The following is a 27,026-nucleotide window of genomic DNA, read 5'->3' as shown; positions in this document are numbered from 1 at the left end:
ATGGAAATTGCCACCACTGGCTACTGACTTCATTATTGGATAGTGTCGGTGTAGGGCGGAGCATAAGGGCGTTTATTTTAATAGTCTCGCCACTTTTCTGTAGTGTTGAACATTGTTCAAATAAGTCCATGTTTAAAAAGAGATCTATTTTAAAGCTTCACGAGAAATACAAGGACTTCCCTGGTGGTCCAGTGGTTAAGAATCCCCCTTCCAATGCAAGGGACATGGGTTTGATCCCTGGTTGGGGAACTAAGATCCCACAGGCAACTAAGCCTGTGTGCTTCATCGAAGACCTAGCTCAGCCAAAATTTTAAAGATTAATTGATTTAAAAATAAAAAGAGGAGTACAGTAAGACAAACACCAGACACATACACTTTGGCCTTCTCATAAGGTAGCTTTATTAAATTCCTTTACCGTCTAAAAAATGATTACAAAAAGGAATACTTCATTTAAGTGTAATACTGTCTTTATGGACGTACCATGGTCGGAAAGTGAAGTTCAAGGTCTTGAATACATGTGAGAAGAGAGCGGGGTCAGACACAGAACCCCCTGTAACCTACCACGCCAAGCCCAAGGGGTAAGGGCAGGGAGAAGGGAACACATAGGGATAAATATGGACTCACAGTGCGGAGCAGGGGGGCACGGTGGTCAATGAGCTGCTTCTAGAAGCTTAAAATAAACACAGCCACAGCTCCAGGGCCGGACACACAGACACACAACTCTCGTACCGCTTCTCAAAGCTGCCCAAAGCTGTGGCCTCCTGTCAGTGGTCATCCCCAGTCAGCTTGGGTTTCCTTTCCTTTTCCTTTACACACACACACACACACACACACACACACACAAACGGGGGTGTCTCTCTCCTTTGACCATCCAAGCTCTCTTGTCTTAGGTACTATCCCTTCCATCATAATCAAAGTGAGCAGACTCCATCAGGCCAGGAAACCTACTTTTCTAGGAGAGAAGCCAGCACTTGGCTTCGGTGAATGAACGCGTGTAGTGCCGAGGGCTTGACCCGTCTTGCTGGGGTTTTAGCGCCCACCCTGGTGGCTACGCTGAGAACTGGACAAGAGAGGGCAGGAAGTCTAAAGACTAAGGGATCTTACTCCCCGGTCACAAGGCACTTTTCGAGGCTTAGAACCTGTCCCCCTCCTCCCCTCCCTGTTTCCTTTTCTCTTTCTTTTTTGGTCACAAAAGGAAGGAATGGGAAAGAAAACTATGTTGAGATTCTGAGACAAAATAGACCATGCAGGAAACTGCGTGTGTTGGGAGAGCCCCGTTTCCAGCAGGCTGTGTTCCAGGCGGCTCCGGAAAGCCTGTAGGTTGTTTAAAGAAAAAAAAAAAAAGACAACCAGCTGGCCCTTGTTTGGTTTTCGGCAAAGCTCTGTCTCTTTAAGTTTGTACTGGGAGCCCTCGGGGGCAGCCAACTTTGAATCGAGCACACATGGGAATTTTGGAACGGGGCCTGTGCTTGCCAGCAGTCTCATGCCCTGTTTTCCTTCCTTAGAGGAGAGACATTCTGGAGTCTGCAGAGAAGGATGGTCTTGTCACTGGGGTTCTAAGCCTAGGGATGTAGGCACCCCTCTGGGGACCGGATTCATTTCCTACATGTCCAGGTCTAAAGGATTTTCTAGGAAAATGAATATTTGCCAGGGCCCCCCTGTGTGGAGGAGATTCTGGGGAATCGCAAGAAAGGCACAACTCGCACCCCTCGCTGCTGGCTCCCGAGCCCCACACCTGAATGGGGCAGGCGGGTGGGCCGCTCGCAGTGGGAAGAAACAGAAGGCAGAAGAACTGACTAAACCTCCCACCCCGGGTGACAAAGACAGAATCTGCTTTGTGAAGAGACCACAAGAGAATGCCACCAGGAAAGTCGTCTGGGCAGGGGGCAGTGGACAAAACTTGATTATATACCAGACAATTAAATGTAGGGGGGCTGGGTGTCAGGCCACTCTAGACAGTGCGATCCGTGCGTAACAACATTTAGGCTTAAAGTGAAAATATACGATTCCAGTGACTTTCAAATTTGGCAACAAGTAAGTAAGTGATTTTTTCCCCCTCCAACTGTGATTCAGAAATACAATATTTTTCCCTCTTACCCTCCTCCATCTGTAATTGCCAGTTGATTGTTCTCAGCGTTCCTCACAAACCCACGCCTCAGAGCCAGCCACTGGCGCCGATTTACATATGAGTTTAGCTCCAGTCTGTGCTGCGGCTGCTTTGAACCGGGGTACTGGGAAAAAACCCGCTTTCAGCTGAAGTCTCCATGCTGTTGGGGTCTCCCCCTGGGAAGCAGAGGAAAACCCCGATTGCCTTTGATACTGGGACCTTGGTGAATCGAGTAGAGGCTGGCCAGGGGGACAGTTCTTTCCGGGCTGCCTGCCTGGTCCCCAGGAGTGGCACCTTGGGCTCTTCTCACGGCTATTCCTCTGCAGAGGATGACGCAGGACTCTCATCATCTGACATCGGGGCAAACTGAAATGAGAGGCAGGATTCTTTTAGTTTGGCCTCCCCTTGGGGGTCTGAGGTGGTGACTTTGCTGGCTGGCCCTGCGCCTGTGGAGAGTGAACAACAGGCTGTGGTCCCTTGGCCTCAAGGAGGTGACATTGCTGGGGAGATAGCTTCACAGAAGCTCACAGATGAATGCAGTGGAGGGTTCTTCCTGAGTGACAAGGTGGCAGGGACAGTGGCGAGCAGGTGGTCTGGCAGGGTGACGTCTGAAGGATGTTGGGGGGGCACCCAAGGGGCAGGGTGTTCCGGGCAGGGGAAACCGCAAATGCAAAGGCCCTGAGGCAGGAGCGGCAATCAGGCCAGTGTGGCTGGAGCAGAGTGAGCAAGGAAGGGGGAGGTAAGAGTGGGGGGAGGTGGGCTTTGAGGATTACCCCACTCCAAGCCGGGTGGGAGTCACAGAGTGCTGTGAGCAGAGGAGGGCTGTACCCCAACTCAGGTGCTCACAGTGACCTCTGGCCACTTTGGGGAGGACAGTGGAGGGGGCAGTGGGGGTGCGAGCCAGAGAAGCAGTGCGGAGGTAGCGGCAGCGGTCCCAGAGGCCAGTGATGGAGCCCCTGGGAGCAGGACCACATGTCAGACAGCAGGACACCACCCAGCCTCATCACCCCCATCTCCCAGTGTGGACATGGAGGCCCAGAGCTGATCCCAAGGGGATCCCCGAGCACCTAAGACCTGAAGCAGTGATGCTGGGAAGACTTGGAGCCTCAGAAAGAACCTGTAAGCCTAGCAGGAGCCAGATGGCTTATGTCTCAGCAACCTTCTCTCTCCTGGACTACTTGGGGAAATTGCTGTGGTAAACACCTACCTCGCCACCCCGGAACCTGGCCCCAGACATGCCTCAGGGAGGCCAGGGCAAGTGGGAGATGGGGGTGAGGAGGAGCGGGCAGACAGGTTCCAGTCCCAAGTCTGGATTCACACCCTAAGGTCTCTGCCCTTTTCTGTCTGTGAGGCTTTGGACCAAGAATGGAACCTTCTAAGTCTCAGCTTCCCCACCTGAAAAATGGTCACAGTAACAGTACATTATGCAACTGAAATAGGGTTCATGTGGACGGTTCTGGAAATCCTGCTCGGGAGGCATTTGGTATACAGTCCGTTAGACTAGCAGGCACTTCCCAGGTGGCTCAGTGGTAAAGAATCCTCCTGCCAATGAAGGAGACGTGGGTTTGATCCCTGGGTTGGGAAGATGCCCTGGAGGAGGAAACGGTAACCCACTCTGGTATTCTTGCCTGGGAAATCCCACGGACAGAGGAGCCTGGTGGGCTACAGTCCATGGAGTCGTGAAGAGTCGGACACAGCTGAGTGCACACACATGCCATCAGACTAGAAGGGCTTGTCTCCTCCATCAGACAGGGCACTGCTTTGGAGACCTATGAGGACTGCCCCTGCCTCCCCCGTCAGACTGGCAGGGCTTTCTCCTCCTTCAAGCACTCAGGACACAGCGAACATCAATCTTATCCTCCTGTTAGGCTTCCAGAAGAGCATTTTGCTAATGGGCATGATTAAAAAAAAAAAAACAAACCCAGATTTCTAGGGTCAAATCAGAGAAATTCCCCATTAAGACACAGTTAGGCTTCTTTACAGTGAAACTTCTCAAGGCCTTGACTATAATGACACACTTTGAGTAAATGCCCCAGTCCTCCACATGGTCATGAAGAACACGATTTGGAACCAGACAGATCTGGTTTGAATCCTGTGATCACCAACCATAGCTGCACAGTCTTAGTTCTTGTATCTTGTTTCCTCACGGGGCCACCATGAGGGTTCAACAAACAGCTGCCTCTGCAGCCCTTGGCGTGGTCCCTGTTTGCCATCCCCCCTCAGAGCCCCCACCCCCTTCCCAGCTAGGGCTGAGACTCACCGAGCACTTGATGTTCATGCGGGAATACAGCATGGACGCAATTTCACTGTGTCCCGCGTCCAAGGCCACCATCAGAGCCGTGCTCCCGTCCTGCAAAGCATCGGTTGCTATGCTGATGCCCTCTGCACTGTGCTCCCACCCTCCCCGCTGGGCGCACCGGGGTGGGGACTCACACGGTCGGTGATGGAAATGTCGCAGCTGGGCACGGCCAGCAGCAGCGCAGTGATCTCCTTGTGGCCGTGCTCGCAGGCACACATGAGGGCCGTGGAGCCGTCGTCATCTTGGACGTTGACGTCTGCCTCGCAGGCGAGCAGGGCTTTGACCACATCCACCCGCCCGTGGCTGACCGCCAGCATCAGGGCTGTCTGCCCCGCCTGGATAGGGCAAAGGAACAGGCTTATGGATCATGCAGGCCCCAGAGGATGACACCCCTGCTCTAGAACCTTCCATGGTTCCTGAGTACTCTGATGCTAACTGCACCTCCACTCATGGGCCTCCTTCTGTATTTCGAATAATCCTACCTACCACTGGGCTTTTGTACTTGCTGATCCCTTTTCTTCCCGCTGGTTCCTTCTCATCCCTCAGGTCTCAGCTTAAATGTCTCCTCCTCGGGCACATGCTCTGTGTCTCCCCATCCCTTGTTGTTGCTGGAGTTTAGTTGCTAAGTCATATCTGACTCTTTGCAACCCCATGGACTGCAGCACGCCAGGTCTCCCTGTCCTTTACTATCTCCCAGAGTTTGCCCAAGTTCATGTCCACCATATGATGCTATCCATCCATATGCCCACTTAAATCAGATTCCTAAGTCACAGGTACAAACATAAGTAAAATGTGTTCAGCTAAGAGTTGTACGCTTCTCTGTCTACCAGTTGGTGGTAGTTTAGTGGCTAGGTCATTTCTGACTCTTGCAACCCCATGGACTGTAGTCCGCCAGGCTTCTCTGTCCATGGGATTTCCCAGGCAAGAATACTGGAGTGGGTTGCCATTTCCTTCTCCAGGGGATCCCTCCCTCAATCCCTGACCCAGGGATTGAACCCAGGTCTTCTGCATCACAGGCAGATTCTTTACCGACTGAGCTACGAGGTTAAATCTCAATAAAAACCAACGTCCAGGGACTTCCTTGGTGGGCTGGTGCCTAAGACTCCCAGCTCCCAATGCAGGGAACTGGATCCCACATGCCACAACTAAAACCAGGCAAAGCCAAATAAAGAAAGAAATTATGCTCTGTGACAAGAGCTAGACACAAAAGGACACAATACTACATGATTCCATTTATATTGTATCCCTAACAGGCAAATCCACAGAGACAGAAAGCAGACTTCGGGGGCTAGGGGCTGGGGGAGGGAAGATGGGAGTGAAGTGACAGCTGCGGGTGCCGGGTCTCCTATTAGGGTGTAAAGGTGTTCTGGAGGCAGAGAGAGGCAGAGGTTGCACGGTACTGCAGCTATGCTAAATGCTACCGGTCATGCGAAGAGCTGACTCACTGGAAAAGACCCTGATGCTGGGAGGGACTGGGGGCAGGAGAAGGCGACGACAGAGGATGAGATGGCTGGATGCCATCACCGACTCGATGGATGTGAGTCTGAGTGAACTCCGGGAGATGGTGATGGACAGGGAGGCCTGGCGTGCTGCGATTCATGGGGTCGCAAAGAGTCGGACACGACTAAGCGACTGAACTGAACTGGTCATCTTAAAAGGGTTCATCGTATGTGCTGCTGCTGCTGCTAAGTGCATTTCACCTCAATTTTTTAAAAAGTAAACCACCTGGATATATACCCAGAAAAGATGAAAACCCTAATTCAGAAAGATACTTGTACCCCAGGGCTCATTGCAGCACTTTTACAACAGGCAAGATGTGAAAGCATCGATGGATGAAGAGACCAAGAAGATGTGGTACAATGTGGTATGATGGAATACTACTCAGCCATAAAAAACAATGAAATAATGCCATTTGCCGCAGCATGGATAGACCTAGAGATGATCACACTAAGCAAAGTAAATCAGACAAAGCCAGATATCATATGATACCATGTATGTGTGGAATCTAAAAAAATGATACAAATAAACTTATTTACAAAACAACAACAAACTCACAGACATAGTAAAAAAAAAACTTATGGTTACCAAAGGGGAAAATGTGGGGAAGGAGAGATAAATTAGAGGCTTGAGATTAACAGATACACACTGCTGTATATAAAATAAACAACATGGTCCTACTGCATAGCACAGGGAACTATATTCAACACCTTGTAATAACTTATAATGAAAAATAATCTACATATATACAACTGAATCACTTTGCTGTACACCAGAAATAACACATTATAAATCAATTATACTCCATTAAAAAAAAAAACAAAAACCTAAACCACTAATACAATTCTTTTAATTAAAAATAAATCAGTAAAAAAGCAAGCAGGGTCTGGGACTTCCTGGTCATCCAGTAGTTAAGACTCCAAGCTCCCAAAGTAGGGTGGCCCAGGTTTGATTCCTGGTCAGGGAACTAGATCCCATATGTGGCAACTAAGATCTGGCACAGCCAAATAAATAATTTTTTTTTAAAAAAGAATGGGGCTCTGGAGCTAGACCCCCAGGTTCAAGTCCCCCTCCTCTAGCTGAACCTCGAGGAAATGAATACTTCTCTCCGCCTCAGTTTCTCTGCCTGTGGAATGGGGGTTCTCGCCTTTTGGGCTCGGGGCAGGGCTAGGACGTCATAAGTGGGAAGGGCTGTCCAGGTCGCCAACGCCAAGGGCCTATACCTGGCTGGCTTTGGCATTGACGTCTCCAAGCCGGAAGAGCTGTAGGATGGTCTGGATATCATCTTGGGTCTTCAGGGTGGCCAGGGCGGTGAGCATGATGGGGCTGTAGCCGGCGCGGTTCTGCTTGTCCACCTGGCAGACACCTGCCGGCCGGGGGCCAGGAAGAGATCGGGTCTCAGACCCCCACGATGCTGGCTGGGTCTGCCTCAAGGCTGGGAGAGGGGCCCTGAGGACCAGGCCTTGTCTCTGCCATCAGACTGGAAGCCCTTTTCACTACCATAGTGAGCACTGGGCATCATGTCTCCTCCATTAGTTTAGGTGTGGATTCAGTCCTTCTTTTTCTTAGACTGACAACCCCATTCTGCCCCTGGGTCCCCATCTCTACTACAGGAGGGGCTCCTAACAGTGAAGTCTGTGACTCCTCCATCAGACTGGGCTCCCACATTTAGGGCTGAAAGCAGGATTTGTGTCTCCCTCATTAATCTGAAAGGCACCCTGGTCATCTTTCGGTCTGGCGTATGTCTCCTCCATTAGACTGTGGGCTCTGCCTCCTTCATCAGATTGACTAGTGGAGAGTTGCGTCTAATTTCTTCACGTCTAATTGCAGACCACGACTTGTCTCTGAGCCCCAGATGGGAAGCCACATCCTTTCCTCAGATTAGGGTTCCAGGGGTGTCACCTTTGTCATACAGGGGTCACTGGGGTGGTGGAAGGGCCACGTGTTTTCCATAAGACCATGGCTGCCTTTTCCAGTACCCTGGGGCCACAGGTAGGGCCTCTATCCCCTCACCAGCGTGGGAGGGCAGCGTGTCCCCCGTCAGACTGGGAGGGCGGCGCCTCCCTGATCAGACTGGGAGGGCGGCGCCTCCCTGATCAGACTGGGAGGGCAGTATCTCCCTCACCAGACTGGGAGGGTGAGATCTCCCCCAGCAGACTGGGAAGGCAGTGTCTTTTCCATTAGACTATGTGGGTGGCATCTCCTCCAGCAGACTGGGAAGCAATGTCTCCTCCATCAGACTGGGAGGGTGATAGCTCTCCCATCACATCAGGAGGGTGGCATTTCCTCCATCAGGCTGTGAGGGCACCCTCCCCCATCAGACCAGGAGGGTAGCATCTCCCCCATCAGAACATCAGACCCAGGTGGCAGCCCACCTGCTCCCCCCGGGGCCCCCTGCCCCGATCCCCAGGCTCACCACTGTCCAGCAGCTGCTGCACCACAGGGAAGTTGGCGTGGGACACAGAGTAGTGCAGCGCTGTGTTGCCATTGCTGTCAGCGATGTTGACCACGTAGTCCAGCAACCGCGCCGACATGGCCCGGAAGGTGACCAGGTGGCGCCGCACGAGCTCTGGGTGGGCGTCACTGCGGCAGGCCAGGCGCAGCCACTCCTGCAGCACCGTGGTGTAGGCCACTTTCTGGACATGGGCAGGAGAGAAGAGGGGAGTGAGGGCCACGGCAGCCCACCCTGGCCCAGATGAAGCCCACCCTGAACAAGAGGGGACATGTGGGTGCCCCACCCTAGGTGAGCTCCCCCTGGAGAAAAGTGTAGTGTCCCCTGCTCTAAAGTGAAGTGTAGACTCCATGGTCCTAGGTATGTCCCCAGAGGAAGGTGTGAGCGTCTCCACCCTGGATGGGATCTTCAAGGTCAAGTGTACACACCCATCAGAAGAAATACAGCAGCAGGAAATACTCCCCTTCCTCAAGCCCAGGAAGGAAAAGGAACCAAGGCTAGCTTTGCTGGCAGGTGACCATCCTTGGCCCTCCCTCCTCCCTGGCGCCTCTCCAAAGACCACGACTCAAGTCTTGGAGCCCCTCGCCCACCAGCTCCCAGCTAGGATCCTGGGGTACCCATGATCCAAAGCACAGAGAGACACTGTGGTCGAGGAGAAGCCAGGATGGGGGTGGAGGGGAAGGAGGCCCCCGCTTTAGGCCCAGGGCCCCACCGTACCAGCTCCCGCTCAGTGAGGGCTTTGGGGTTCTCCAGGTACTTCTCCAGGGCCAGGCAGGCTGAGATGAGGTCAGGACTCAGCTCCATCCTGCCAAGGGCAGACGAAGGGGAGTTTATCTTAGGAGCACTCGCCTTAGCTTCCTGGGTGTCCTCCACCCACCATGTCCAACTGGGGTGCTCACAGAGGGTCTCAACACTCTGCCCCGTGGCCCTCACCCAGTCCTGCCAGGGCTCCCCTGAGTGGTGGAATCTCAGACCCCCATCCTTCTCAGACACTTTTACATGGCACCCCAAGGGGCAGACATGGGGAACACAGACCCCAAGAGAAAATGGACACATGGGTCAAACTTTATTCCAAATGGCCAGAGGCAGATGGAAATCTTTTTCTGAGGATGTATTTTTCATCAAGGGGAGAAATAGGAGACATACACAGGATGGACATGTGGGGCAAAATGTCCCAAAGAAGGTGGGTGACTTAAGAACAGACTTGGCCTGCCCCTTAAACCCTAACCCCAACAGCCCAAATTGCCCCCCTCAGGCCCTTTATCAAAGCCACCAGATCTTCAGATGCCCAGAAAGAGAAAGCGTGCGTTCATTAATTCAGACTAAGGTGTATATGACTGATGGGAGTTTCCTCTCAGAGGGCTTGAATGGTGGGATCTGAAGCAGGGGTCACCCTCTCTGCCCCCCCAGGCCCTGCCTGAAGCCCTCCCACCCAGAAAACTGACCGAATCTCATCTTTTGCACTTGATCCTGATGCCCCCTCAGCCGTGGGCGTGTGCAGAGACTCCTGGGGCAGTTGAGACTCCTCCCGGCTCATCTTGGCCTTCACCGTCTCCTTGGGCCTGAGCTGGGGGGCTTCGGCCACACTTGGAACCCTCTCCTCTGGCTCTGGGGCCTCGTTCTCTGTGCTCTCGTTGTCCGAGAAGTTCTCTGCGGTACTGGAGTCCTCCGAGGAGGACTCATACCTGGGGGAGACGCTGTAGGTGGTAGAGAGGGCACTTGACCTCTTGGGGCCTCAGTTTCCCCATCCATTAAATGGGGATGGTGGCACTATGAAGTTGACAGGGCTCCAGAGATGCAATAAGTTCTCAATAAACACTGCCTGTGATGGGGATCATGTCTGGGGGGTCTGGGAGGGGCACTGCTTTTCCCTTCTACCCTTCGGTACCTCTTACACTTTGCTCCTTATGCTAGAAAGTGTGTTAGTCACTCAGTTGTGTCTGACTCTTGCGACTCCATGGGCTGTAGCCCACCAGGCTCCTTTGTCCATGGAATTCTCCAGGCAAGAATGCTGAAGTGGGTTGCCATTCCTTTCTCCAGCAGATCCTCCTGATCCACTGATCGAACCCAGGTCTCTCACATTGCAGACAGATTCTTAACCATCTGAGCCACCAGGGAAACCCACTTTGCTCCTTACACAGGTGTTATACTGATTCAGACCCTCGCCCTACTGCAAATAGGACCCTCATGCTTTTTGCTAACTCTTGACAGAGTCTAAGCTTCTGTGCCTGGCAGTCAAGGCCCCCAACTCTTTCTGCTCCCCAGGCCTCCCACTTTTTTTTCTTCTTTTTTAAGATTTTTTTTTTTTTTTGGATGCAGACCATTTTTAAAGTCTTTATTGAATTTGTTACAATATTGTTTGTTTTATGTTTTGGTTTTTTGGCTGTGAGGCAAGAGGGATTTTAGATCCCCAACTGGGGTTCAAACCTGCATCCCCTGTACAGGAAGGTGAAGTCTTAACCATTGGACCGCCCAGGAAGTCCTCTCCTACTTTTCATGTCATGGCTTCCTCTTGCCTCGGAGCGTTTTTCCAGGATGTGTCCTCCCCAGGAGACCTCCCACCCCCCTTGTGCCTTGCAAGGGTCTGCCTGTCCTGCAGCACACGTGTTCCCCTCTGTCGGTGACTCTCCCCAGGGCCATCTCTGCCTCCGCCAGGCCCCCCTCACTGCCTGAGCACCCTCACCATTGCTCCAACCATGCTGGGTTGGGACCGCCCATCAGTGCCCCAGGTCACAGTGGACCAGGAGCTCCATGGGGCACACAGCGGAGTCCAGCGCCTCCCATGGGGCAGTGAGATGTAGTGGTTACAGCACCAGCTCAGCACTGGACTGACTGGAGTCAGCCCACCAGGCCTCCCTGTGCCTCAGTTTCCTCATCTGTCTCCTGTGCTTTGGTTGAATGAATGAATCAAAGTGAGGGGCTCAGCCCAGGATCTCTCACCTGCCGTTGACCCCCACGAACTGGAGGCTCCTCCGGTGGGCCTCTGGGTCTGTGGGCTCCTCTTTCTGCTTCATGATTGACTGCACGCCTGCCTGGGCCCCTCCTGGAGGGGCAGGGCTGGTGTCATGAGAGTGTCCCAAAGCCAGACCCCATGCCTGGGCTTCTGGCGCCTGGTCCTCCGTGCAGCCACTCCCACTTACCTGCACCCCCAGCCTCCTCAAACTCCGATTCCTGACAGGCTGCTTGCCTGATGGGCTCCTTGATGGTGGTGTCGTCATGGGCAGGCACCTGGCCTGTGTTCTTCTCTGGCTGCGCCTGGGTGGCCCCCTCAGACTCCGGGGGTGATAAGGACGATTCTGCAGGAGCCTGTGGGTGACCTGAAGAGGCAGGAGAAGAGGCGTTTACTGCCGGTAACAACAGCAAAGCAAGAACAGTAATAACAGCTGCCTCTTGTCACTTACGCTGGGCCAGGTGCTCCGAGGGCTAATTCTTGCATTACTTCATCAAAACTTCCCATGTGGAAGCTGGACTGTTACAGATGAGGAAACTGAGACCCTGAGGGTGGCCTAAGGTCACCCTGCAAAGAAGAGGCAGGATCCATTCCAGTTCTGGTTTGCCGCCTGCCTTATAGCCGGTCAGGGTCAGGGAGGATCACACGACCCCTATAATCCTGGCTTGTGACCTCTCCTCTGACATCATACTGAGTGTTGTCTGGAAACTACAGCCAAAAATAGCGGTCATGGTCAGGACTCAAATCTCCCACAAAAGAGCTGTGTGACCTCAGGCAGGTCACTAACCTCTCTGTGTCTCAGACACGACATGTCCTACATCATGACGCCATACACACTAAAGACAGTAGAGTGAGAGAGAGGGCTTAAAACAATATGCACAAGGAGAGCATGAAGAACATTTGTTAAGTCAAGAGAGCTGTCAGCTACATTTTGATAAGACTTACTATTATCACTTTATAATATTATTTCACTATTATAAATTATTTTATAATATAATATCATTTCAATATTATAAATATCTATAGCATTGTGCTTAGACAACATTTTGTATCTGGCTTTCTGCTTCTTTACTTTAAACATTAAGCAGGTTTTCCTTTTAATAATCAGTAAAAAGAAGCAATAAGGGTAGCCACAGGGGGTGGCCAGAAAAAGAAAAAAATAAGGGCTATTAGAAAGTTAAAACCCCACCCAGGCGGGTTTCACACTGGGTCAATGAAAATGTTCTCGGGGTGGATGGTGGGGACAGTTGCATAACAATGTGAAATGGACACTCAAACATGGTTAAAATGAAACCTTTTATGTTATGTGTGTGTGTGTGTTAGTGCTCAGCCGTGTCTGACTCTTTGCGACCCCGTGGATTGTAGTCCTCCAGGCAAGAATACTGGAGTGGGTAGCTATTCCCTTCTGCAGAGGATCTTCCCAACCCAGGAATCAAACTTGGGTCTCCCACATCGCAGGCAAATTATTTACTGTTGGAGCCCCCAGGGAAACCCTATATTATATCCTAATAGTTCCTAATTTTATCTTAATTAGGAAAAAAAAACGCCCAAGTTGGTCTGAGAACAAAGGTGACATTGTAGGACTCAGGATCCCGAGGGTGCCCACTGCAAAAACAGGAGTGAAGTTGGCAGAGAGTTCTAGCCCCGGATCACCAGCCTGGAGCCAGGAACAAAAGTCCTGAGACCCTGAGTGGCTGCCCGGGTCTCAGAACCCACTGAGGTGCCCCCCCATCCCAGGCCACGTGTGGCTTCCATGTCCCCTTCCTGCCACTGACCATGGGGTCTGCAGTCCAATTCATTTTAATTCCCTTAAACTTTTTTTGACAAGCACAGCAACTACTCTCTCAAGTCCATGAGCAACACTCAACTTGAGCTAGGAACAGGGAGTAAACACTCGACACAAGCAGAGCACATTGAACGGATGAGACACTGGCCATAAAAGCTTCCGACAGCGCCCCAGCCCAGGGCGGGGTCAGGCCAGGCGGATTCCAGAGTCGGGAGCTCCAACTCCCGTGGGGAACAGAGAGCAAACGGCAGGTTTTTACGGGAATCTGATTTTTTTTTAATCTTATCAATAAATTCACATCTGACAAACAAAAGCACTATGTGGTCAAGTGGAAAGTAACAAGAAACAGTGGAAAGTATCACTGTCACCCAAAGCCAGGCTTCCTGATGGAAAACACCTGGGAGGTCTGCTGTTACTTAAATTCAGGTAAAGTAACATTATGCTCCGGGCTTCCCTGGTGGCTCAGACCGTAATGGTAAAGAATCCGCTTGCAATGCAGGAGACCTGGGTTTGATCCCTGGGTTGGGAAGATCTCCTGGAGAAGGAAATGGCAACTCATTCCAGTATTCTTGCCTAGAGAATTCCATGGACAAGAGGAGCCTGGAGGGCTACAGTCCATGAAGTTGCAAAGAGCCAGACACGACTGAGAGACTAACACTAACAACATTATGCTCAGGGAAAGAAGCCAGTCACAGAACAAATGTTGCCTGATTTACATGATCCCACTTACACGAGGTCCGTAGAAGAGTTAAATCCAGAGATAGAAAGTGGGATGGCAGGTGCCAGGGGCTGGGGGAGAAGGATGGGGAGTAAGGGTTTAAAGGGGACAGAGATTCAATTTGGGAAGATGGAAAAGTTCTGGGAGGCTTCCCTGGTGGCTCAGTGGTAAAGAATCTGCCTGTCAATGTAGGAGACGGGGGTTAGATCCCTGGTCCGGGAAGATCTCATGTGCCTCAGGGCAACTAAGCCCACGTGCTTTTGCTACTAACTACTGAGCCTTTGCTCTAGAGCCCACAGGCTGTAACTACGGAGCCCTCGTGCCACAATTACTGAAGCCCGCTCACCCCACAGCCTGTGCTCCACAAGAGAAGCCACCGCGGTGAGAAGCCCATGCGTCGCAACTAGAGAGAACCCTCGCAGCAACGAAGACTCAGAGCAGGCAAATAAATCCATAAAATAAAATAAAATAAGTTCTGGACATGGAGGGTAAGGTTGGTTGCACCGCAATGTGCTTATTGCCACTGAGAAATGGTTAAGAGAGTAAGTTTTATGTTATATGTTGTTTACCCCAAATTTTTCAAAAGTGGAAAAAAAAAAAAAGAGTGAATCAGAGCAATGCTATGGCCCCTTTAGCCCCACGGAAGAGCAGGCTCTGCCCCTCAAAAGCTGGGATGGCTCCTTCCAGTCGTGAGAAGTTCAAGGTCAGACACTGCAATACTAAAATAACAATAACAGAACTGATAATAGTTATTATTGTTATTCTACTGGGAGATGGAGCGAACTGTTACCAAAATTTATATGGAAATTTATATGGAAGAACAAAGGTCCATGGCCAGCTGGCCCCTCCCTGGCCAGCTAAAAGCGGGCAGGGATGGGGAAGTCGGCTTAGGAGAGAGTAACACGTGTTCCCAAAGCCACAATAATGAAATCAGCAGGGCAGGGTTGCAGGAAGAAATAGGCCAAAGGAGGTGAGGAAAGAGGGCTCGGCACAGACCCCAGGTGAGATAACTGGGGGTAAAACAGAAGTGCTTATGCTCAGTCACTCAGTCGTGTCCGCCTCTTGGCAACCCCATGGACTACAGCCCACCAGGCTCCTCTGTCCAGGGATTTCCTAGGCAAGAATACTTAAGTAGGTGGTCATTTCCTTCTCCAGGGGGTCTTCCCAGATCAGAGATTGAACCTGAGCCTCCTGCACTGGCTGGGGGATTCTTTTCCCACTGAGCCACCTGGGAAGCCCAATAGCAACCCTGCATGGAGCAAGCCTACGGGTACCAGTTTTCCAACAGCATTTTGTCCCTTTGTGTCTCTGTGTCACATTTTGGTAATTCTCAGAATATTCCAAGCTTTTTCATCATTATTATATTTTTTATGGTGACCTGTGATCAGTGATCTTTGATGTTACCATTGCAAAAAGATTATGACCTGCTGGAGGCTCAGCGATGGTTACCACTTTTTAGCAATAAAGTATTTTAAAAATTAAGGTATGTACATTGTCTTTTTAGACATAATTCTATTGCACACTTAATAGGCTACACTACAGTGTAGACATAACTTTCATATACCCTTGGAAACCAAAAAATGTGTGACTCACTTTATTGTGGCGGTCTGGAACTGAACCCACAAATCTCTGGCATAAATTTGAAAATTGCTAAGAGATCAGGTCTTAAAAGTTCTCATCACAGAAAAAAAATTATAACTGTGATGTGATGGATGTTAAACCTACTGTGGTAATCATTTTTGCAATATATACATACATATATACATGTATATATTGTCACACACACACATATATATAGTAATCATCAATGTGTACACCCTCAACTAATATGAATAGTATTACTTATAATAATATATAATAAGTAGGAAATGGCAACCCGCTCCAGTATTCTTGCCTTGGGAGTCCCATGAACATAGGAGCCTGGTAGGCTACAGTCCATGGGATTACAGAGTCGGGCATGACTGACTGAGCGACTGAGCACAGCACAGTCAACTAATATAATTTATATGTCAATCATACCTAGATAAAGTGGAAAGAATTAAAAATCAAAAAAATAAATCTGCGATGAGTTTAACGACATCAACATTAAGAGTTAAAAAACTCTTGGTTAAAACTATTTTGTTAAAAAAAAAACACCTCTTAAATTTAATTGACAGAAGAATAAAGGCTGTGGAAAGATAGTCATAATGCCAAAAACAGGCAAAGAATTATCTTTTAGAATAGGCGTTAACACAATTTTTCTGTCCTGGGCCAGATAATAAATATTGTGGGTCATAAGGTGTGTTGCAAACAATACAAAAGCAACCCTAGATGGTACCTAAATGAACGGGCCTGGCTGTGTTCTAATAAATTTGAATTTCATATAATTGTGCTCATATCACACAATGTTACTCTTTTCACATTGTTCAACCATTCAAAAACACAGGAACCACTCTGAGCCCATGGGCTGTATGAAAACAGGCACCAGGCTTCATGTGGCCCTGCAGGCTACAGTTCACCAACCCCTATTCTGGAAAATGCCAGAAACATCTCAAAATTGCCCCAGAGGAAAAAAATAGAGGCTTGTGAAACATATATGGTGATGCTCAACCTCACCAGCAATCAAAGGAATGCTATTTAAAACAAGGAGATACCACCTTGGACAACTGCATCAAATGAGCAAAAAATTAGAAAGATAAATAAACTACATTACTGCGGATGTAGAGAAATGGACACTTCAGACCCATCCATGGTTGGTGGGAGTGTGGCCAGAGAGAACTTTCCGGAGAGAATCAGACAAAATCTGGAGTGAAGTTGTGCCTTTCCTGTAACCCAGCAACCCCACAGGACAGGACATGTAAGGACGAAGCCAGTACTATTCAAAGCAGCCAGGACTTGGAAGTAACCCAGGTGTCCACAAGGAGGGGGTCATATAAGAAAGTGTAGCACATCCCTACAGCAGAAATCTATGCAGTCATTAAAAGTGACAAACCACCAGATCAGGGTGGAGAGTTCCAAAATAGAGTGTAGAGAGGAAAAAATATGAAACAGAAAGAGATATTTTTTTTTCCTAAAGCACAATACCATTTTAGGAAATTAAACATGCCTAGGGCATATTTTTCAAGAACACTCAAATATCTAAATAAGCTTCTGGAAGGTGGATTGCAAGGAATGATATTACAATGGCGTGGGGGTGAGTGACAGCAGGGGGTGCTGAATCACGGCCTGTGGGCACGGTTTTTACATTTTTAAATGGTTGGGAAAAAACTGAAAGGAGGAGTCTCTTTGAGACACGTGAAAATTACAGGAAATTGAAATTTCAGTGTCCACCCATTAGGTTTTATTGGTATATAGCCACATTAGTTCATTGATGTATTGGCTACCCTGCTTACATGCTACAAAGGTAGAGCTGAGACATTAAACTCATCAAAATGTATACATTAAAAATGTGCAGATTATGAAAGAGACTCACAGACTTAGAGAATGAACTTACGGTTGCCAGGGAGGCAGGGGCAAGGATGAGGGAAGGGATAGTTAGGGAGTTGGTGATGGACATGTACATACTATATTTAAAATGGATAACCAACAAGGATCTTCTGTATGGCACATGGAACTCAGTGTTGCTTGGCAGCCTGCCTGGGAAGGGAGTTTGGGGGAGAATGGATACATGCATATGTATGGCTGAGTCCCTTTGCTGTCCACATGAAACTATCACAAAATTGTTAATCAGCAATATGCCAATACAAAATAAATTTTTTTTAATGTGCAGATTTTTGTGTATTAAATATACCTCAGTAAAGCTGGGGGAAAAAAGAACTGAGCAGAACTGAGTCAAGTCATTGCAACAGAGACCAGATACCCCACAAAGCTGAAAATATTTATCAATCCTCAACATTGAGGGTGGAAGACAAAGGTGAAAAAAGAATTAAAGTCAAACATGAGAGGTGCCATCCCTAGCTCAATGGGGCTGGTGAAATTCTTGGGCCATGGGCCCAAGAATTAGATTAACTCCTTAAGTCCAAAAGAAATTTTTAAAAAATTTAAATCACTTGGCCAACTAGTGCAGGAAGGGAGAGTCCACAGCATGGGGTTAGCAGGGTCGGGATGAATAAAGCAATTTGGTAACAGATATCATGGTCCTTAAAAATGCTCTTCCAGGAACTTCCCTGGAGGCCCAGTGGTTAAGACTTAGTGTTTTCACTGAAAGGGCCCAAATTCAATCTCTTGTCCAGGAATTAAGATCCTGGGAAGCCGCATGAGGCAGCCAAAAAGAAAAAAAGCAGGAGATGAAAGGTTCCCACAGAAGGAAATTTGCATGGCACCTTTGGTGGCTCAGACAGTAAAGAATCTGCCTGCAATGCTGGAGACCTGCAATCGATCCCTGGGTTGGGAAGATCCCCTGGAGAAGGGAATGGCAACCCACTCCAGTATTCTTGCCTAGATAATTCCATGGATAGAGGAGCCTGGTGGGCTATAGTCCATGGGGTTGCAAAGAGTCGGACAAAGCTAACACTTTCTTCTTTCTTTTTGACAGTAAACAGTCACCCAGCTGTTAAAAGATAAATAGCATGTTCCAATAGTTTTTTTATTTTTTGGCCACACCTTGCAGCTTACAGGATCTTAGTTTTCTGACCAGGGATTGAACCCCACACCCTCGACAGTGAAAGCTTGGAGTCCTAACCACTGGACTGCCAAGGAAGTCCCCTAAATTTTTTTAATAACATGATGAAATGTCCCTGGGATAATGTTAAATCAAAGAAATCAGAGGATTTAAATCCTGGCTTTGAAAACTATGGACAAATTCCTTTACCACTCAGTGCCTCAGTTTCCACATCTGTAAAACAGATAGAAACACCACCCGCTTCCAAGCGGTACTGGGGATGTCAATGAATTAAGATACAAAAAGGACATCACATAATGCCCTGGCCCACTGTAAGGGCAGCCTAAATGCTTTCACATAGAAAATAAGGCAACACAACAAATTCCATCAGTACATGTTGCCAGACTCCAAAAATACATATTATTTTCTTCATGAGAAAAAAAAAATCGGAAGGAAATAAGTGTCCATAGCAGCTGTGTCTAGGCAGTAGTGGGTATATGGAGCTCTTATTTAGTGTTCTAGAGTCTTCTGTCTCAGTTGGTAAAGAATCCGCCTGCAATGCAGGAGACCCTGGCTCAATTCCTGGGTTGGGAAGATCCACTGGAGAAGGGATAGGCTACCCACTCCAGTATTATTGGGCTTCCGTTGTGGCTCAGCTGATAAAGAATCTGCCTGCAATGTGAGAGACCTGGGTTTGATCCCTGGTTGGGAAGATTCCCTGGAGAAGGGAAAAGCTATCCACTCCAGTATTCTGGCCTGGACAATTCCATGGACTGTATAGTTCATGGGGTCGCAAAGAGTCCAACACGACCGAGCGACTTTCACTTTACAGAGTCTTCTGTACTTTCCAAACCTTCCACAAAGAATATGAATTGCATTCATAGGACTGTGTTTCAAACAATAACAGGAAATTTCAAAGCCTTGGAGAGACCCCACGGATGCACGTGCCTGACTGCCCCTTCTCCCAGGAATCTCTCTGTGGTGCCTTTGAAAGGTGAGGGGTGAATGAGAGTTTACAGTGGTCTCTGGGCCTCTGCCTGTCTCATCCACGTTTGCCAGCCTGAGGCGATGGCTGTCTCTCACTCTTCCTGCCCTTCACTGCAGCAAGCAAATTCTAGGTGGCAGAAAGGCTGGACTCCTCCCAGCCTCCTTATTGACCTATGCATGACCGACCTAAGTGGTCTAAACATTTGTCAAGGATTTCCCTGGCAGTCTAGTGGTTAAGACCCTGTGCTTCTGCTGCAGGGGGCATGAGTTCAATCCCCCGGTGGGGAACTAAGATCCTACATGCCATGCAGTGCAGCCAAAAAACAGAAAAACAAAACATTTGTCAAGAAACCACCCAGGTGCTTCTTTTCTCTCACATCTTGGCTCAAAGAGCCAACAGTTAACCCCTGAGCACCCACCAGTGCCTGATACCATCTTGAACACTCAGCACCAACTGATGTATTTCAGCTCACACTGATCTGGTGCCATTGGGCGGTCAGTACCATCGCCCTACCCCACCCCCACCCCACAAATGTGGCACAGAGAGGTTAAACAGGTTTAACAGAGGTTAAAGAGCACGGAGCTAGGGAGCAGGGAAACCAGAATTTGAACACGGGCCTCCATGCCATCCAACCACCACCCATCCCACATCCCTGTTTTATTTGCTTCAAACATGCGTTCTCTGAAGTGATTTTTCTTCACTTGTTTCTGGTGGGCTATTTGTTTATTGCAGGGGCTTTTCCATCTGTCTTGTTCACTGCTGTGTCCCCAGTGCCTATAAAAATCTAGCACATGGCAGGCACTCAGTAAATATTCCCTGGATGAGAAGGCAATGACATGAATTAGCACATGCCAGTTCCGCCTAAGTGAGGCAGAGACTGGGGCTGGCTGCAGCAAGAGCGAGTTAAGTGAGACACAAGGAAGAACTTCTGGGGGGTGACCGCTTGCCCAAGGTGGGGACATGGCTAGGTCTGTGTGTCCTGCAGGCAGGAGGCCCCGTGGCTGTGCTGGGAGGCACGTCTGGAATGGAGGTTGCCTCTTAAGAGATCCGGAGGCTGGGCTGGGCGGGGCCTCTGGCTGGGGGCCAGGGTCGCAGGGCTGGGTGTTTGGGATAGACACAGAAACAGGGGTGGAGTCCAGAGCTGGCCAGGAAGAACATGGGGAGGCAAGAAAACACAGCTGGGACCTCGCCCTCCAGCTCATACCCTCTGGTGCCTCTACAGGGCTCTGGCCACCTGATATTATTTGAGACTTAGACGAGGAAATGGGCTGAATCTTTGAGGCATGGTATAGCTTCACAACAGCCTAGTCTCAGATCCTGGATGTGTGACAAAGGATATGTGAAGCTTCTCCGCAAACCCCAGTTTCCCCAGTTATGACAAGAATTGACCTGAAAATCATTAGTAGGGGGGCTCCCACATGGCACAGTGGTAAAGAATCCGCCTGCCCATGCAGGAGACACAAAAAAACATGGGTTGGATCTCTGGATCAGGAAGATACCCTGGAGTAGGAAACAGCAACCTGCTCCAGTATTCTGGGCTTCCTTGGTGTCTCAGATGGTAAAGAATCTGCCTGCCATGCAGGAGACCCAGGTTGGATCCCTGGGTCAGGGAGATCCCCTGAAGAAGGGAATGGCACCCCACTCCAGTACTCTTGCCTGGACAATCCCATGGACAGAGGAGCCTGGCGGGCTACAGTTCATGGGCTGCAAAGAATCGGACACGACTTAGTGACACGACAACTAATAGTAGAAGTAGCAAAACACACGATGGTTAAGTGCGTGCTGTATGTGTGCACTAATCCAGAAGGATCCTAGACGTGTGGACCGCTACAAGGCCACTTCACAGACAGGGAAGCTGAGGCCCAGAGAAGTGAAGCTGATCATTCAGGTCACACAGTAAGGAGTGCAACTTAAACCCAGTTGACCTTGCTACACAGCCCACTGTCCTAACCTCCTCGGTGGGCAAAACACTTAACAGAGCCGTCAGCACCAGACTGGTATTAGATAAAGAACAGCTGTCTGGATTATGAGTCATTCTGGCAGCGTCTCCCAGGGGCCTCAGGACGGCAGTGGTGGGGCAGCTGCTATCCTGAACATCCCACATCCCCTTTCCGAGCATGAGGACTCAGCAGTTCCTCCAGGGAGCATCCCCTTCCTCCCTCTGGACTTGGGTGGGGCTCCTCCAACCCCAGGATCTGCGCCTGGGCAGTGAGAGACTCAGTGATTAGCTCAGTGAGGAGCAAATGACCCAAGCCAACCAAGAAGGGTCACCCCTGGGATTTTTACTGGTGCTATCTGGATTGAGGGGCTCCCTTTCCCTTTATGAGCTGCCTCAACAGATGCCAGGAGTGGTATGATCACCTTTGCCTGCCTGAGAGAGCTTCCAGGATGCACAGAGGAAGAGAAAGAGGGAGGTAGAGATTCCTGAGGCTATTTGAGCACCTGGATCCAGCTATGCCTGAAGCTGTCACTAAGTTACATGAACAACACATTTCCTTTTTCATGGCCTGAGACTGGTTTTTGCCAATCAGGGAAGAATTTTTTTTGCCCAGCAACTGACAGCCTTGGGGACCTTCACCCAAATACCTCTTATTTTCTACATATTTATAACGTTCTAGACATGAGCACACACCTAATTCTTCAGACACCTAATTTCTTCACACTGTCCCTAGAGGGACTGGGTCAGCAGCACAAGTGTCCCGTTTGCACAGATGAAGAAACTGAAGTTCTGAGTGCTGGTGGAAGGACAGGGCTGGGGCTGGGGCTGGAGCCCAGCATTCAGAGGAAAAGGAGGGACCCTCCACCGTCTGCCCCCACCTACTATGGCTCACCTGCTGCCCCATCACAGCTTCGCTCTGTAATACTGATCTTCTTCACCTGGTGGACGTTGCTGGTGGATGCGGTGGGCGCTGGGAACACTGTCTCCATCACCTCATGGCTGCGGAACACAGTGGGGCTCTCAGCCCCGTTGGACGTCGCCAGGGCCCGCAGCCCTGCCCCGTAGGGCTCTAGACTCTGGGCCCGCTGAGCAGGGGCCCCAGCCGCTGTGCTGGCTGCCACCTCCACCTCCCTCGGCCCCTGCACCACCCGGACGGTGTCCACACGGACTGGGCTGTCTGGCGGCGGCCAGGCCTGGGGCGGGAGGTCGGCCTGCCGGGCTTGAGCTGCCTGTAGCTCCTGGAGTGCTTTCTTGAGTTGGGTCTCCAGCACGGCCACCTTAGCGGCCAGGGCTGCCTCCCCATCGGGCACGCCCAAGTCCCGCTCCCGGACCCAGGTGCCCACGCTCCGGGTCTCGAGCGTCACTGGGTCCTCGGGGGCCTCAGGGAGGTCCAGGCAGAGCTCGCCACGGCCCCGTGCTCCTGCAGGGTGGCCCAAGAACTTTTGGCTCTTGAGCTGCACTGTGAGTTGTCGCTTCTCCTCCTGCAGCACCGACAGCTTCACCTGGAGCACGGGGATCAGTTTCACCTGCTCTTCCAGCTGCCGCAGCTTCCGCAAGGCCCCCGCCATCTGCTCCCGCACATGGGCCAGGTGCCCAGCGCTGGGCGGCACCGGCGTGGACAGTCCCGATCCCCGCGGTGTCGGGGGTGGCAGCCCCACGCCCACCAGTGAGCTCGTCGAGCCGGCCGCGCTGGGGGTCAGGGAGCCCAGACCGGCAGGGGCGGCTGCCTGGTCCTCCAGGCGGCGACGGGCGTCCAGCAGCGTGCGCTCCACCCGCGGGTTGAAGCCACCGCGTGTCTCCAGGGCTCCGTACTGCGGGTAGAAGCCACGGCCGCAGTAGGAGTAGGCCGAGTGGCGGCTGTCCCCGCTGGCATTGGAGCACAGAGACTCGGTGGATGTCCACCAGGAGCCGGGCCCGCGGGGCAGGGAGCCCAGGCGGGGCCGGCGCTGCACGGCCACCCGCCGCAGCGTGTGGCCCTTTTCGATGTCGTCCACGTACTTGAGAAAGTCCAGGTCTAGGCGGTAGCCGTAGGGCGTCTCCACCGAGTAGGGGACCTCAGGCTGTTTAGAGGGGAAGGCAGGCGGGGAGACTGGGCCGGGGGTCCCTGAGGTAGAGAGAAAAGCCAGCGCCTCTGAACACTGTGGTCCCCTCCTGGGGGCAAACTGATGCCCCTGGGTGAGTCATGGCTTATTGGCCCAAAGGATGGGACACCACTGGCTGCTCAATGCTCAGCTGTAAGTCTCAGGCCCCTCCCCACCTCCCCAGCCTAAGGCAAGGCCCTGTGTCCCCCTTGAACCCTCCCAGGGCAGGGCTGTGCTTCCAACCTCCCAAATGAGTCAGGACCCTGTCTCTCAACTCAGACCAACCTCCTTTCCTGAAAAACCCTGTCTCTTCCATTAGCCTGTCGAGGGCAGAACCGAGTTGTCCCCATTCAGGCCCTCAGGATAGAGCTGTGTCCTACCCTCAGCCCCACTCAGGTCAGGCCCCCTTCTCTCCTCCAGGCCACAAAGGACCTGGCCTGTGTCCCTCACACCCCACCTCCAACCCCAAGGCTGGGCCCTCTTCCCCACGAGACCCCTGACCTGGGAAGGGGGCTGACACGTGCAGGACCTGGGCCATCCTCTTGCCTGCAGAGCTCCTCAGGTGTCTCTGGGGGGGACTGTGAGTCAGACCACCTGCAGCACCCGCTGAGGTTTATCTGGGAAGAGGGTGAAGAGGGTGTGATGACACCCAGAGTCAGGAGTCTGCAGGAGGAGGGGAGGTGGCCACCCCTCCCCACTGTCCCCTCCCCACCAACTTCCCTCTTTCCCTGGGTGTGGGACCCTCTCACAGGCACACACCCGTCCCGATTGTGGAAAGGGTTGGGGGGGGGCCCCCACAGCCTGGAACAAAGAAACCAAACCTCACGGTCCGCCTGCACATCTGTCTAGCCCCTGGACAGGCTCCAGCTGTTCCCACAGCCCCGCCTCCACAAGGCCCCCCACCAGGGGTGGGGGGGGATGGGGTGCTGAAGTCTGACAGCCGCCACCCTTCCTGTGCCCCCTCCCCTCCGCCCAGGCAAGAACTGGTTACCAGGACAGATCGGGGCTTAGGTGGGCAGAGGGAGGCACTAATGGGGAGACAGCCAGCCTTCCTGCAAGGATCTGGGGAGACAGAGACACAGGGGCACAAAGAGAAACAGAGCCCAGGGTAGGAGACCCACAAACAGAGCTGGGTCAGCCTGGCAGTGGCGGGGGGCTGGTAGGGAAAGTTGGGGGGAGGCAGCAAGGAGCAAAGCCTTTCCCCTTTATGGAAACAATTTTCTCTAAAAATAAACAGTTTCGCTGCCGGGCTACACGAGAACTTCCTGCTCCCCCCCCCCACCCCCCCAGGATGTGTCCGGCTCAGGGGCTCGGGGGCGCAGCAAGGATAGAAGGCGGGTGGAGGCCCCGGAAGTCATGGGGGTGGGGGGAGGAAATGAGAGGGGGTGCTGGAGGCTGGAAAGGGGAAAGACAATCAGGGCCTCTCACTAACCTGCACCCCTAGACCTGGAGGATGGCCAGGGTACTTCTGTCCCCAACTCTGACCGAGTTTGGCCAGTCCTTTCTGCTGTCTGACCTCTAACCACCCTGCTGCAGAAGTTCAGGCCCATCCCACCCTTTTCAGGCTGAGGTGCCAGGGCAGTGGGTACCTGGGAGGATGGGCCAGGTGGAGCACCTGCTGGGCATGAAGGCGGGGCCGGAGCTCCAGGGGCAGCCGAGCTTGTCTTGTCTTATGTCCTCCTTGCTTAGCCTCTTGCTTGTCTCTCTCCACGTCTCTCTCTGTCTCTCCACGTCTCTGTCTCTCTGCACTTCTCCCGCCCTGTCTCTCTACGTCTCTGTCCTCACTTCTCCTTCTTTCAGTGCCTGGAACACACAGTCATCCAATTGTAGGAAACCTGGCTTTCCACCTGCCTGAAGGGTCACCCCCTGCACAACAGGGAAGTGATGGAAAATATTTTCTGGGAACCTGAGAGAGACTAGAGGCAGGAAGCAGAAACGGTACCCCTGTGGAGACCCCTGGAGGTGAAGGGGGTGGGGTGAATAATGGTATAACTATAATTATCATCCAGGCAACTTCTTTGATCATCACAACAACCCCACCAGGGGGGTAGTTATCACCGTGTATTACGGTGTCTTGGGTAAGATGAAGTGTTTTGGGACACAGAAACACAGAATGGGGACTTCCCTGGCGATCCAGTGGTTACAACTCCATGCTTCCGTGCACAGGTTCAATCCCTGGTGGGGGAACTAAGATACCACATACCATGTGGGGCGGCCAAAATAAAAAGAAAGAAATACACAGTGACTTGCCCAGGGTCACTTAGCCCGAGGAAGTAGCTGGGTCTGGATTTGAATCCTTAGCTTGGTAGATTCCCCTCGCTGCCAGCCAAGCCACCCGCACCCCCATTTTCCAGGCTGAGACTGAGGTCTAAAGCCATGTGACCATGCTCCATGTGGGTCAGTGACTGGCTAAAGGTGGAGAAAGCAGATGGTGGGGGAAAGGGTAGTGGTGGTGGGTGTCTGTGGCTCACCTTCCCTGGAGCATGGCGAGTACATGAGACAGAACAGAGAGATACGGAAAGGGAGACAGGCCAGTCCCCGAGGGGACAGGTAGGTGGCTCAGGGAAGTAACGCGGGGTCCCTGGGAGGCGACCCGAATGTCCAACGGGGTCTCCCTAAAGCATCCGTCCCAGGCCAGCCTGGACGTCTCTGGGGTCTTCTCGCTCCTCTCCCCGTCCCAAAGACGAGGGGCGAGGAGGACCCCGCCCCGTGTAGGGAGGGGGCGGGGCCTGCGGGGTCCCCAGCTAATGGCAAACAGCTGCAGCTCCCCACGCCGGCCCAGCCGCTAGGCCGAGGCCCAGCCCGGCCGGACGCCCGGCCGCCTTCCCGCCGCCTGGGGGCCTGGCTCCTGCCCGGCCACGGAGGAGGGCGCGGGAGGACAAGGGAGGGAGGAGGGGGACGAGGCAGAGGCAGAAAGGAGGATGGAGACACGGGAGAGGGGCAGCGGGGAGGCAGTGATGGGGCGAAGGGATAGGGAGGTACGGATGGAGGATGGGGTTGGGAGAGACCAGCAGGGACAGGAGCAAAGATAAGGACCGAGCAGAGGCGCGGGGACCGCGACACTCTCAAGACCGGAAAGTTTGCGCATAGATGATGGAGTTGGAGGCAGCGGCTAGTAGAGACCGGCGAGATCGCGCCCCGGGCTTGAGAGTGGGGTGATGTGGAGTGGGGTGGGGACCACGCTCGAACCCAGAACCGGGCTCGAACCCCGACCCAACCCGGGTCCTACTCGCCTCTCGCGCTCCGGCCACCGCTGTCCCAGCGTCCGCCGCCCGTGCGCCCTCCGCGCGCCGCCGCCGCCGCCCGACCAGCCCTCGGCGGTAGCTCCGCCCCGCCCCGCCCCGCCCCCTCGGGGCCGGCCCCGCCCCCTGTCGCCTGAGGCCGGGCCAACGTGGAGGGGGATGGTAAGGGACACGATCGCACCTGGACGGCAGGTGTGTGTGCGGGCGTGGGGGTGTCCGGCCTCGTCCCCTCCTCCAGTCCCTGGGACAGTGCTCCCCTACTGCTGTCTTCCGCGGCCCGCTGCAGCTGGGCGGCTGCGGGGGGCGGGAGGGGGCGGGGCTGGCCGGAGTCCAGCTCCTGGAGGGCGGGCGGCGGTAGTGGTGGTGACTGCGGGAGGTCACCCCTCCC

The 27,026-nt window shown here is 52.2% G+C and overlaps 1 protein-coding gene across 2 annotated transcripts; it reads right to left on the bottom strand.

The window, feature by feature from the left end:
- Nucleotides 1–375: 375 nt before the first annotated feature.
- KANK2 (KN motif and ankyrin repeat domains 2) lies at nucleotides 376–26,691 on the bottom strand. Of its 2 annotated transcripts, none has more exons than XM_025293488.3 (12): nucleotides 26,630–26,691; nucleotides 23,898–24,013; nucleotides 22,208–23,419; nucleotides 11,496–11,672; nucleotides 11,296–11,398; nucleotides 9,801–10,052; nucleotides 9,073–9,160; nucleotides 8,320–8,539; nucleotides 7,127–7,269; nucleotides 4,541–4,741; nucleotides 4,368–4,457; nucleotides 376–2,473 (listed from the first exon to the last, which is right to left on the bottom strand). In XM_025293488.3, the coding sequence occupies exons 2-12, from the start codon at nucleotides 23,932–23,934 to the stop codon at nucleotides 2,420–2,422; spliced, it is 2,577 nt and encodes an 858-aa protein (XP_025149273.3). In that variant the 5' UTR covers nucleotides 23,935–24,013; nucleotides 26,630–26,691; the 3' UTR covers nucleotides 376–2,419. The 2 variants fall into 2 exon arrangements, with proteins under 2 accessions (XP_025149273.3, XP_025149272.3); XM_025293487.3 differs by lacking the exon at nucleotides 26,630–26,691 and adding an exon at nucleotides 24,986–26,185.
- Between the last annotated feature and the right edge of the window lie 335 nt (nucleotides 26,692–27,026).

The sequence above is a fragment of the Bubalus bubalis genome, chromosome 9, assembly GCF_019923935.1.
Source record: "Bubalus bubalis isolate 160015118507 breed Murrah chromosome 9, NDDB_SH_1, whole genome shotgun sequence".
Classification (NCBI taxonomy): domain Eukaryota; kingdom Metazoa; phylum Chordata; class Mammalia; order Artiodactyla; family Bovidae; genus Bubalus; species Bubalus bubalis.
The sequence above is the reverse complement of the archived record's forward strand: the minus strand, read 5'-3'. Positions and strand labels throughout refer to the sequence as shown.

Excerpts from the sequence above, each read along its gene's own strand:
- KANK2 (XM_025293488.3), bottom strand. The coding sequence starts at position 23,934 with ATGGCCCAGGTCCTGCACGTGTCAGCCCCCTTCCCAG. Across the intron at positions 23,420-23,897 it reads CGTGTCAGCCCCCTTCCCAG|GGACCCCCGGCCCAGTCTCC; the intron begins GTCAGGGGTCTC and ends TCTCTACCTCAG. Across the intron at positions 8,540-9,072 it reads CCCTCACTGAGCGGGAGCTG|AAAGTGGCCTACACCACGGT; the intron begins GTACGGTGGGGC and ends GCCCATGTCCAG.